This window comes from Mauremys mutica, chromosome 6 (assembly GCF_020497125.1).
Source record: "Mauremys mutica isolate MM-2020 ecotype Southern chromosome 6, ASM2049712v1, whole genome shotgun sequence".
In the NCBI taxonomy this organism is placed as follows: domain Eukaryota; kingdom Metazoa; phylum Chordata; order Testudines; family Geoemydidae; genus Mauremys; species Mauremys mutica.
Window position 1 is genome coordinate 33,569,568 of NC_059077.1, and position 13,095 is coordinate 33,582,662.

Below are 13,095 nucleotides of genomic sequence, written 5' to 3' on the forward strand. Positions count from 1 at the left end.
ACCTTTCATGGGTTAAAACCCACTTCATCAGATGCATGGAGTGGAAAATACAGTAGGAAGATATATATATATATACACACAGAGGACATGAAAAACTGGGTGTTGCCATACTAACTATAACGAGAGAAACCTTATGCCCAAATAAATTTTTTAGTCTCTAAGGTGCCACAAGTATTCCTCATTCTTTTTGCTGATACAGACTAACACGGCTACCACTCTGAAACCTGAGGATTGTTATAGTGAGCAATGGTGCTTCCAGCTTCAAATGAATCCTACTTGAATTCTACATAGTTTGGATTTTATGTGGTCTTTGGAAGAAAGTATTTTCTTTGATCTAGACCTCTTTTCAGCTGAAAATGGCTGGCAACATTAGTTCATTACTCAGATTTGTCTGTGCAAGACTGATAAAACCTTTATGGACAGGTACATTTGTTACCTGATACTTTATTTTCTGGGAATGACCCGACCCCTAACCCAAGCTTGGTTGTGCTGTCTCACTCTTCTTAGAATATTGGAGGCAGTTCAGACTTGTCCAGGGATCTATTGGCTGTGTCCCGATCCACATGAATACTCCCAAAGCTGTAAGGAAACATTACATTCTTCTTAGTAGATTGTATCTAATGTTTTAGGTAGTAATGCTTTTTTACCTGAAGAACGTGTCTTAGGTGGGGAAGGCTAAGCAAGTGGTTAGTCCAGAAAAGAAACAATGCTACTTTATTCACATTTACAGGTAATACATTTTCCATTCTGGATCCTGACCTCCCTCCCAGTCTCTAGATTAAGGCGATCCAGGGCCCTAGAGACACCATCATATGGGGCTGCTGTGGCCTTGCCCCCACTTGGAATCATAGAGACCAACTACATAACAGCTACCTGTTGGACTGGTACGTGGCCTGACACCACTTCTCTACGGGCAGCCTAGGGTTCTCCTACTCCCTGGACAGGCAGTGGCACAGCTGGGAGGAGACACTTCCCCCTGGAGTAGGGGCTGAGTCCCCATTCCTCTCAAGAACAGCAGGGGCAGTGGCAGAAGGATCCCCTTGCTTTCCAGAGAGGCAAAGGCCTTGGCATGGGGCTCCTTCTCCCCCCAGCAGAAGGAGCAGAGTCCCTCTCTCTGCAAGCCAACAGGCATCTGCTTCTTTCATCCTGCAAAGGACAAGAGTGGCAACAGGGGGTCATTAAGTACTTACCCGAGGAGCCGGGGTGTATCTGCTTCAGTGAATGTTTGGTGGGCCAGGCCACACACAGTGCTCCTTTTGGGCCGGCCTTAGAGTTCACACCCCATTGAGAGGCAGAGCACATGTCTCAGAGCTATTGTTTCAGGCGGCGTGCATACAGAGGCAGACATCACTCTGGTAACACTTGGGTCACCTTCTCAAACTTTCTGTGCAACTATGAGGGCTAGAAATTTACTTTTTTCATGAAAGCTTAGGTTCTGATGTAATAACATCGCTCCAGGAGAGTGGGTCTTGAGACTGTTGTGTTCACATCTGTAGAGTTTTATACACGTTCATAGATGACCAAGTGGTAGGTTTGCAGATTTCCTCTGTAGTGGCTGCCACCCTTTTTGCCCAGGAGGCTGATGTGCAATGCATTGAGTGGGCTCTGCGCATCCTTGTGGAATTGGTTTACCATTGACTGAGTGTGCTTCGGTGGTGCAGCTTTTTATCTACCCAGCTACAGAGGATTTGGATGCTTTCAGGCTCATGCATGATATTTGGATCAGATGCTTAGGTGCAAGCACAGGAATCAGGAACCCATTTATATGAGTTCTTTCCCCTCTATTTTCCAAGAACAGCTTTTGACTGTTAAGTGTCCTGAGACAAAAAACTGCCCATGAGAAGGACAAACCATCCTTTTCTTTGACTAGGTCACCTTGCATTGAAATCCAAAACTTAGGTATTGGCACTTGCACAGGTTGAATACCTAGGAGTATGTTGTGCTGGCTTTGGCCTCTACTGTGAGGCAATTAAGGAAGAATCATGTAGCTAATAAAACATTTATCTAGAACTACTTGGGAGTGCTTGTTCCATTCTCATTGGCAGAGTGGGATTTGGAGCTAATCAGCCCACGTATTTGACTAGAAATGGAGAAGTAGATTGTTAGTTGAAGACTGTAATATGGCAAAGTAATGAGACGAGCACCCTGAAGCAATCATACGCTGACTAACTCTGTCAGCCTCCAATGGAGTACAGTGTTAGAAAATGTTTTGCAAAGGACCATAGAGCATTCCCCCATATAATGCAACTCAAATTACTGTTGATTAAAAGGCTTTCAGTTTTGATTTTTTTTTAATTTGTAGATCAGAAGGATTAAATTGATGAAATAACAGCTAATAACACCAATCTGATTGAATTATCCTTGTTATATGAAAATAATACAGCGTCTTGTTATTGAAGAATATAAAGAATTAAGTAAATCAGATACATAAATCAATCTGTGCAATCAGCAAACATTTTGAAAGGCCCGTGGTATGTCCCTGTCTGTCCTGCAAAGATTTGTTTTTTGTATTACATCTTTTTTGGCATGTGGAGATCACAAAAATCACAAATTCACAGTGTAGAAAATGTGTTAGAAATAAATTGGAAAATAACAGCTGATTTACCAAAACTGATGTTTCTTTAGAGTTCAGAATTTTAGTTTTAAAAAAAATTGGTTTTCAGCATCAGAGCCTTTGCTTTGTGAACTATAGTAAAACCTCACAAACTCATGTTTCACTTGTCCAAACACCTTATGACTTATCACACAAATCCTGGCATTCTAGCCCTACTTCTCAGCAAAGATTTAATAGCACAGTGCTGTAGTTGGGTTGTCTATTAGGGTCTCCTTTCACAAAATATACTACAGTATATTTACTACTTACTATCAAATTAATCATAAATTAAAATGACACTAAAATGTCAAAACAATGCACAAAATACTGTGTGTGATGCAGTATCCTTGCTTTTTAAATTGTTTAATCATTAACAGTCTAGTTCACATCAGCTTTCATTAGTGTGAATTAGCGAGGTTCTACCGTATAGTAATCTTGTAATAAAAAGCTTAGAAATATTTCCATCTATGTGTTAGAGGCCAGCAAGATGAGCTAATTTTCACTGTCTGATTTGCTGGAAGATTTCTTAAAGTATTCCACTGTGAGAGTGGACCCCTTCTTGCTCGGGATAGCAGGCAGGACACGGCTTGTTCTGAGAGATTCCCCTGATAGAACAGGTAAGAAGGAATGCAGTGAATGACTTTGAGAAAGTCCTCCTCTCTGGGTTTTGGAGGTAAGTGCTGGTGGGAGTATAGTTGTGCCAGTCCTTAAGGAGTTTAAAGACAGAGACTTTGACTTCTTGACACCCTGAGAAACTTCAGTAGGTGGTAGCTGGACTGAGGAAAAAAGAGAAAAAGAGTGCCCAGAAAGTCAGAAACAAATTCTATAATTTGTCAGTTTGTCACTTTCGTATTCTTGTATGTTTATCTTGTATCATGTGCATTTAAATTGAACCCATGAAACTTAGAAACAGTATCGAAAATGAGCAAAGAATTATTAAAGTAATTTAAAGCTCATCCTGGCTGAACTAATCATGTGTGGAAATACTTTTCTTTGTGATAACCAAGCAAACAATGCCAATGACAGATTATTTACAAGGAGTTTTTAGTGCTCTGTGAGCCTGCATAGCTTCACTTTTGATAATCACTGAAACACATGGATACATATCCAAAACTTATCTGAACATGAATCTTCATGACTCCCTCCCTTCCTTTGACAGTTCTTCAAGTCTTTGTTCCTTTCTTGCAACCCATCTGATGGGGATTTTCTTTGCACAAGTTTAAGTAAATTCTACAAGCCAACAAGGAGGAGATTCTCCTCTCTTAATCTGATGTAAATCTGGTGTAATGCCACTGAAAACAATAGAATTAATCCAGATGTAGATTGATTGACTAGGGGTCACCAAATGAAATTAATAAGCAGCAGGTTTAAAACAAACAAAAGGAAGTATTTCTTCACACAATGCAGAGTCAACTTGTGGAACTCTTTGCTAGAGGATGTTGTGAAGGCCAAGACTATAACAGGGTTCAAAAAAGAACTAGATAAATTCATGGAGGATGGGTCCATCAATGGCTATTAGCCATGATGGGCAGGGATGGTGTCTCTAGCCTCTGTTTGCCAGAAGCTGGAAATGGGCAACAGGACATGCATCACTTGATGATTAGCTGTTCTGTTCATTTCCTCTGGGGCACCTGGCATTGGGCACTGTCAGAAGACAGGATACTGGGCTTTGTGGACCTTTGGTCTGACCCAGTATTTCCATTCTTATGTTCCTTTGATTTAATAGAGGATAATTTGGATAAATTGTTGTTAGAGTCAACAGGTCACATCCTTAGCTGGTGTCGGTTGAGTATCTTCACTGAAGTCAATGGAGCTATGGCAATTTATATACACTGAGGATCTTGTCCTACAAGTCCACTTTAAACAATCTTTGAATTTACCTGTTAAGAGTAGATTTGCTGTATATGGAACACTGTAGAATCTATATTTACTGATTAATTGTACCTTTAGAAAGAATAGCAGATCAAAAAATGTGCAGACAAAAGAATGGCCTGTTTGTTACACATCTACGTCTTTTTTTTAAATGTTTTTATTTAGGATATTTTAATAGGTTTACAAATCCTGGCCATATAAATATTAGAGACAATACAATAAATGTTACGACAGTGAGCTTTGGTTTGGCAAAACATGTAATTGTTGGATCTCTCTACTTAACATAGTGTGTGTGATGCACGTTACAAAGTGAGCATCTTTACACTATCCATGACATATTGTTTCTAGTGTTCTATTGAATTATATTTAACAAACCAGGCATGTCTACTGAATGGTAATAAAAATAATTAACTGGTGTGCTTTTTTTTGTAGAGGTGAATGTACTCTGAGTATTGAATAAATGGTAACCAATATCTAAATATCCAGTAATTTGTGACATGTTGGTTACAAATTGCACCCCAGTACTCTACTGACTGGAAATATCCACCACAATTTCTCCAACATTTATCCCCATTCAATCTATAAATATTCTTTAACCTGACTAGTGTGAGCCACCATTGAAACAGTATCTGAAAGACCTTATTTTTAAAAAAAAAAAAATTCTGCTACACACTGAGATTGCTTGTCCTCTTTTCTAGGTAATTTACCTATCCATATGCTTTTCCCAGTTTGTCTCATATTGACACTTTTTTTGTTAAGAAAGGTGTCTGCAAAGAGTGATTATAAATTAGTTATAATGTCTCAGTCACCTAACTGACTATACGCCAGCTCTTCTATGAAAGTTGGCTTTCCTTATAAAACAGCTTTTCTAGAAAGTTAAACATAATGCCTAACTTGAAAGTACTGGTACCATGGGAAAGTGAGCCAGTTAAAGCTAGTTTTGAGCTCTAATTAAATTAGAAAAGCCTCTTTGCTGAAAACTGGTCAACTGCTTGTACTCCATGGCCTTTTCAGGCTTTAGACTTTCTGATTCATAATTTGGGTTAAAATCTGGAATGTTTGCAATGGGGGAAAGGGATTTATTTTATCTTTAGCTCTATCCCAACCTGTAGAGGAGTCTTCACTTAAGGATGAGTATAAATTTCTGGAGGGTGTGTGTGTGTGTGGTTTTTTTTTAATTGGTCCATGGTAGCCTAGCAATGTTTATACTGCTCCAATTTTCTTGTTAAATAAAAGACCCGGTGTTTGGCTGGATTAGAGTGCTCTCAACTTTGAGCGGGCTGGCTTGGTAGTGCCACTGAATATTTGTAATAGCTAATCCACCTTGTTCAATTGGTCTAAAGAAAGTATCTGCACTCACACTTGATCTTTTCTTATTCCATATAAATTCTAACACCATCCTCTGTATTTCTGCTAGGCTTTTTATCCAGGATGATTACAGGAAGACTTTGAAAAAAGAAAGATATCCTTGGCAAAATGTTCATTTTGACTGTGACTATTTCTCCCAACCAAGAAATGGCATACTTCCCCCAGCACTCCAGATCTCTTTTCATTTGCTGAAGTAGAGATTTGACATTTAAATTATAAAGCTCTTCTAGGTTGTTTGAGATGTGAATTCCCAGATATCTTTGAGTCTTTCTTTGGGTGCCCAAAATCATAAGCCACTGTTACCCCACTACTTCTGTGAGCGAGAGCTTTACTGGAGCTTAAACTGCATGTGTCAATTCCTTGCTACACCATTCTGCCTGTCTCACCAGCAAACTCCTTGAGACTCTGCCAGTCTTAACCTTGTGTGATAGGTGGCACTCACTGGCAGTGTCGCCAAGTGGTTAGGATGATAGGTCTCTACTTTCCCCACTTCCAATGTCTTCCACTGGCTACGGTCATGTCCTGTGGTGGTCTGCCTTCTGGTGGGTGTCCACTCGACCCTCTAGTCAGGTCATCCATAGCTGCAGATCATCCAGGAGACTGGGCTTGGCATTCAGTACCCCAGGGGGCATCCCCCTTGCTGGGCCCATAGATCTGCAGTCTGTGATCCTCTGGAATGAGCATATTGAGGCCTCAGTGTTCCAGTGGCCAGGCATGTGGTCACCATATAATTTTCTGATAGCCTTATTGCATTAGTCAGTGTCCCAGGCCTGTGTCACAACACTCATCCATTTCTGCCAGCTGGGAGAATCTGCGTGAATTGCTTGAGCATGACCTGCTCAACTGGAGCCACAGCCAACAATGTTCTTTAAGGCTTTGAGCCACTGCTTGAGGCTGGGATCCTGGTGGAAAGTGCTGCTAGTGGGTCTCAGCCATGATATCAAAGATGTAAAAGATGACTGCCTTGACCCACGTATAGTCTTGCACATCCATGGCATTGAGGCTCTGATATGCTGCTTGAGCTGTCCTGGTAAGATAAGGTGCCGGCAAAACATCTCAGAGTTCAGATGGCCATTGAGCTGCTGCCACGATCTTCTCAAAACTAGTAAGGCAAGCATCAGAGTTGTCCCCAGACACCTTACCAGAAGATTTGGGGTTGGGGCAGGGTTTGGGGTCCTGGCCGCAAGATTTGCACTTGCCCCTGGTGGTTGTGAAAGGGTCACCACCTGCTGGACCAGGTGTTGTTGCTGCTCTAACTGTTGTGCCATCAGCTCCTGGTTGAGCTGCTGCTGCTGTCATTGTGATGCTTACTGCTGTTGCTGGGCAGCCATTTATGTTGGAACAGCTGGTTCTGTTAATGCTGGCTGTCCATCAGCCACCTCAACAGTTTGTCTATATCCACGATTTTTTTTTCTTTCAAGGCTTTACCACAGACCTGTGATAAGTGCCTGCCTTTTCCACCAAGTTGCCAAGGGTGGCTCACCGGTGATGTTGCCTAGTGGTTAAGATACTAGGTCTTTACTTACCTCACCTCCAAAGTCTCCCACTGGCTACTGTCATGTCCTGGGGAGGCCTGCCTTTTGATGGGTGTTAACCTGACCTTCTGGCCAGGTCACCAATTAGCCATATCCTCTGTGGGGAAACAGAGTCTCAAGAAAGATATTGGGCCCCACACCCCTATGAAGGGGTGGTAGGGAGATGACTTTCAGTCTGTTTAGTGACCCCTGGGTGTGTTGAGTTCCAGCCAGGCAGTTTGCAAAGTCTTTACCCTCTCTGGCTTTCCCCAAGGGAGAGTCTGGAAGAGAAGGTTTTCGGGCCCTCCGTAACAAGGTGGTTGGTAGGGGAACATGGGCCCTCCACTCCACTGGGCTCTGGCACTCAGGAGTGCCTTAAGGCTGCCTCCCGGGGCCACTTCTTATCACTCGCTTACTCTGCAAAGTCTTCCAGTTTGTCACAGTAGCAAAGGAAAGGAGAATAATTGAAATTTCTGCCCCTCGGGGCTGAGCAAGCAGGGTCTTTCTCCCAGGGAAAGGTTTTTGTAGCATCCTTCAGGAGCTTTTAGGGTAGGTCTCTCTCTCTGTCCTGTCAGGCCTCTTTTGAACTGTCTGGCTCAACCAATGTTGAATAGAGGGGAATGATCACGTCCCTCGATCTGCTGGCAATGCCCCTACTTATACAGCCCAAAATGCCATTAGCCTTTTTGGCAACAAGGGCACACTGTTGACCCATATCCAGCTTCTCGTCCACTGTATCTCCTAGCTCCCTTTCTGCAGAACTGCTGCCTAGCCACTCGGTCCCTAGCCTGTAGCAGTGCATGGGATTCTTTCTTCCTAAGTGCAAGACTCTGCTCTTGTCCTTGTTGAACTTCATCAGATTTCTTTTGGCCCAATCCTCTAATTTGTCTAGGTCCCTCTGTATCCTATTCCTACCCTCCAGCGTATCTACCACTCCTCCCAGTTTAGTGTCATCTGCAAACTTGCTGAGGGTGCAATCCTCAAGATCATTAATGAAGATATTGAATAAAACCAGCCCCAGGACCGACCCTTGGGGCACTTCAGTTGATAAAGGCTGCCAACTAGACATGGAACCATTGATCACTACCCTTTGAGCCCGATGATCTAGCCAGCTTTCTATCCACCTTATAGTCCATTCATCCAGCCCATACTTCTTTAACTTGCTGGCAAGAATACTGTGGAGGACTGTATCAAAAGCTTTGCTAAAGTCAAGGAATAATAGGTCCACTATTTTTCGCTCATCCCCAGAGCCAGTTATCTCATCATAGAAGGCAATTAGGTTAGTGAGGCATGACTTGCCCTTGGTGAATCCATGCTGACTTTCCTGATCACTTTCCTCTCCTCCAAGTGCTTCAAAACTGACTCCTTGAGGACTTGCTCCATGATTTTTCCAGGGACTGAGGTGAGGCTGACTGGCCTGTAGTTCCCCGGATCCTCCTCCTTCCCTTTTTTAAAGATGGGCACTACAGTAGCCTTTTTCCAGTGATCTGGGACCTCCCCCGATCGCCATGAGTTTTCAAAGATAATGGCCAATGGCTCTGCAATCACATCCGCCAACTCCTTTAGCACCCTCAGATGCAGTGCATCCGGCCCCATGGACTTGTGCTCATCCAGTTTTTCTAAATAGTCCCGAACCAGTTCTTTCTCCACATAGGGCTGATCACCTTCTCCCCATACTGTGCTGCCCAGTGCAGTAGTCTGAGAGCTGACCTTGTTCATGAAGACAGAGGCAAAAAAAGCATTGAGTACATTAGCTTTTTCCACATCCTCTGTCACTAGGTTGCCTCTCCTATTCATTAAGGGGCCCGCACTTTCCCTGACCTTCTTCTTGTTGCAAACATACCTGTAGAAACCCTTCTTGTTACTCTTAACATCCCTTGCTAGTTGCAACTCCAATTGTGATTTTGCCTTCCTGATTTCACTACCGCATGCCTGAGCAATATTTTTATATTCCTCCCTGGTCATTTGTCCAAGCTTCCACTTCTTCTAAGTTTCTTTTTTGTGTTTAAGATCAGCAAGGATTTCACTGTTAAGCCAAGCTCGTCACCTGTCATATTTACTATTCTTTCTACACATTGGATGGTTTGTTCCTGCAACCTCAATAAGGATTCTTTAAAATACAGCCAGCTCTCCTGGACTCCTTTTCCCTTCATGTAAAAGTAGCAAAGAATCCTGTGGCACCTTATAGATGGCAAGTGGCGTCATCGAGAGGCGTCGCTGCCGAATTTCGGCAGGGACGCCTCTCGATGACATCACTTGTTGGCGACAGGCGTCATCATCGAGAGGCATCCCCGCCAAAATGCCGCTGCGGCATTTCGGCGGGTGCTCTCCCGGGGGCCAGGATGCGGGCGCATTAAGATGCCCCAGCAGGCACCATGGCACCTGCGGGCACCGCATTGGGGACCCCTGCACTACATAGTAACATTCTTTCAAACAGGCAAGATGAGGTGGCCAGAAGTCAAGCCCTGTTTGTCTGGTCGGATCCTGAATAATGCAAAACTCCCTCTAGGACAGTGGTTTTCAAACTTTTTTTCTGGGGACTCAGTTGAAGAAAATTGTTGATGCCCGTGACCCAATGGACCTGGTGATGAGGGGTTTGGGGTGTGGGAGGGGCTCAGGGCTAGGGCAGAGGGTTGGGGTGAGGGCTGCAGGGTGGAGCTGGGAATGAGGGGTTCAGGGTGTGGGAGGGGGCTCTGGGCTGGGGCAGGGGATTGGGGTGTGGGAGGGGGTCAGAGCTCTGGGCTGGGGGGTGCAGGTTCTGGGGGGGCAGGATGAGGAATTTGGGGTGCAGGAGGGAGCTCTGGGTTTGCGGGGGCTCAGGGCAGGGCAGGGGATTGGGGTTTGGGACTGAGTCAGGGCTCTGGGCTGGGAGTGCAGGCTCTGAGGTGGGGCCAGGGTTGAGAGGTTTGGGGTGCAGGAAGGGGATCCGGGTTGGGGAATGCTCAGGGCTGGGTCAGGGGTTTGGGGTGCGGGGTTGGGGCACTGGCTTACCTCTGGTGGCTCCCGATCAGTGGTGTAGCCAGGGTGCAGAGGCAGGCTTCCTGCCTGTCCCCTGGCACCACAGATGATGCTGCACCCTGGAAGCGGCCAGCAGCAAGTCCGGCTCCATGGCGGAGGCACACAAGCGGCTCCATGAGGCTCTTGCCTTCAGGCACCGCCCTCACTGGCCAATGGGAGTGTGGAGCTGGTGCTTGGGGTGGGGGCAGCGTGTGGAGCCCCGTGGCCCCCTGCCTAGAAGCTGGACCTGCTGCTGGCCACTTCTGGGGCAAAGTGCAGTGTTGGAACAGGTAGGCACTAGCCTGCCTTAGCTGGGCAGCACCGCTGGCGGGACAGGGCAGGGTCAGTCCTCTGGGGAAGAAAAAGACTCCAGCAGCAATTCTATGCCTGTCCAACCCTAGGTTCCTCGATACTCAAGTATGACTATTGTGAACTGCTCATGTCTGCAGAGACAAGAGGAAGATTGTCAGAGAGGTGGTGCCCAGGGAATGCTAGAAGAGCAACTGTGGAGTGAGGACAAAGGCATCATAGGTAAGACTTGGAAAGAGAATGTAGCAGGATAAGTCATGACAAAATGGAAATAATACTGGTTGGAAAGGCAAAGGTTGTGGAAATATTTGGAACAGTGACTGGCACTTCCATAAGTTAAAAGTTGCGGTTTTTCACTTAAAACAGAGATTCAACCACTTTGTTACACATGAAGAAAGTGAGAGTAGAGGGCTAACCTTTCAAAGATACCCTTTTTCAAAATGGCCACTGACTCCCATTTTTCTCAATGAGAGTGATGTCAACCTGCCCTCAAAGAAGATGGCGGCCTGAGTCCACAACTTCCCTGTCTGTCTAGGCCTTCCCTGAGTGCAGCTTGGCTTCACTCTCATTGAGAAAAATGGGAGGCAGTGGTCATTTTGAAGGAGGGTTTCTTTGCAAAGGGCATTTTAGCCTCCTCCCACTGAGACCAATAGGAGATGGCAGCCATTCTGAAAGAGGAGAGTTCTTTGTGGAATTCTCTATAGTAGAACATTATTCTTCAGCCCATGCTGATGAAGAAACTTTCAGTTATAAAGAATAATGGCAAAAATTACCATTATTCCTATTTTCAAAATCTACTCATATTTATATTTAAGAGGTGAGAATTTCACCACAGTTCTAGCCCCTTTATGCCACATGAAAGGGCCAGAGCAGTATAAGGGGGCCTTAAAAGCCCAATATTTTGCCAGGAGAGGACTCCTCCGTTGCAGGAGCTGTGAAAATCAGCCCTAAGGCTGTCTTCTGAGGACCCTTTTGCAAGGCTTGGTTTAGGAGGTATATACCAGGGGCAGGAAGGGTGTGTTGGGGGTGGGGCAGCAGCACTGAACTCTGCATAGATTTCAGGCCATCCGGGCAGCCATAGGAGGTTAAAAGAATGAGGGGTACTTGTGGCACCTTAGAGACTAATGTCTCCAGCTCCCAGAAGAAGCCCAAGATTGGGAGGTCAAAATGATGGCTTAAAGCCAGCCTAGTACCTCCTCCCACCATATGTTGTTTATTTTCGTATGTTCCTGCTTCAGTGCTACTTATAAACTTCTTTCTAAAAGGTATTTTTAAAGTTGTTTTAAGGCAAAAACATCTTCCTGTTTTTGCTTCTCTTCCTTTTTTTGAGGAGATGTACCTTTTCTGTTGACATTCATAGAGGTTTCAGTTCCCTTTCTAATTATTTTTATACTTTTATTGTGTTTTCTTTCACCTTTTTATTCTATGTATTTAGCACTTGTTTTAATTTAATTAAAAATCATGGAATCCTGTCTTTTCTATTTGAATCCTAACATTCTTACTCAGGTAAACTTCCCTGGGAATAAAATTTCAGGAGTGGAAACCTAGATATATTGAAATCAATTTGAGTAGATCTAGGTTTCCACTCTTGAAGTTTTACTCCCAGGGAAATTTACCTGAGTAAGATAAACCCCAACAATGTTGGATTTCACCACTCATATTTAAGTTTTTTTCTGCTGTTTTCTACAGCAAGTAAAACGTAATCAGTTTTGCAAACAGCTTTTCTTTTTGTTATTTGTATCTGCCCTAAGAAAGATGATACCCTGTATATGGCACTGCTGCTAAACATTAATACCTCACACCTCTATCTGTGATGCTTAACAGTAATATGCTGCTTGTAGCTGAAAATACCCTGGTTGCTTGTGTGAATTATTAAGTCTACATAAATACCGATGACTATGAAATCCACCATTGAAAGTTAAACCTAACAACAGTATGCTAATTGGGGATGAGCAGATAATATTTAAACATCAGAGTTTAAAATTAAAGAGACAACTTGAAGCTCTGGTTCTGCAAACAGCTAAAGAATTTTTCCTTGACGACATGGAGTGTCACTTAAGCATTCTTCATGTCTTTGCTTCAAAAGAGAAGAAGCGAACATGAGTTTCTCTTTTACTTTCTAGACAACAGCAGAGTTCAGGGTTCTGTTTTCCCATCACCCAGATTGGAAACATCATTAATGTGCAGAGCAGTGCAAGGAGTGCAGCTTCCTTTATTTTTTTGTTGTTAGCAATGTGGTCAACTTCAGCTGCAGACACACAGATTCCGGAGTGGTAGAACTCAGGTCCTAATGGGCAAGAGGCCTTTTGCTTAGTTCTAAAAGTTGGTGGTGTAGGACCTGGCTGATTTGTGCTTTGGTAAATGGCAAACCCACAAATCCTCAATTCAAAACAGATGTCTGGACTTAGAGCTTAATGGAGCACAGAAATGTGAGACCATGCT

General features: G+C 44.0%; 1 protein-coding gene across 16 annotated transcripts in view; it reads right to left on the reverse strand.

The window, feature by feature from the left end:
- Positions 1 to 2,347: 2,347 nt before the first annotated feature.
- The window catches only part of ANKRD55 (ankyrin repeat domain 55), a 204,277-nt gene continuing 193,529 nt past the window's right edge, over positions 2,348 to 13,095 (reverse strand). For 14 of the 16 annotated variants that reach the window (XM_045020668.1, XM_045020669.1, XM_045020679.1 and 11 more), the window contains one exon: positions 2,349 to 3,369. In XM_045020668.1, the coding sequence (XP_044876603.1) occupies positions 3,086 to 3,369 (284 nt within the window). In that variant the 3' untranslated portion in view covers positions 2,349 to 3,085. Of the gene's footprint in view, positions 3,370 to 13,095 lie in introns of all 16 variants that reach the window. The other 2 variants (XM_045020667.1, XM_045020675.1) reach the window with 2 other exon arrangements.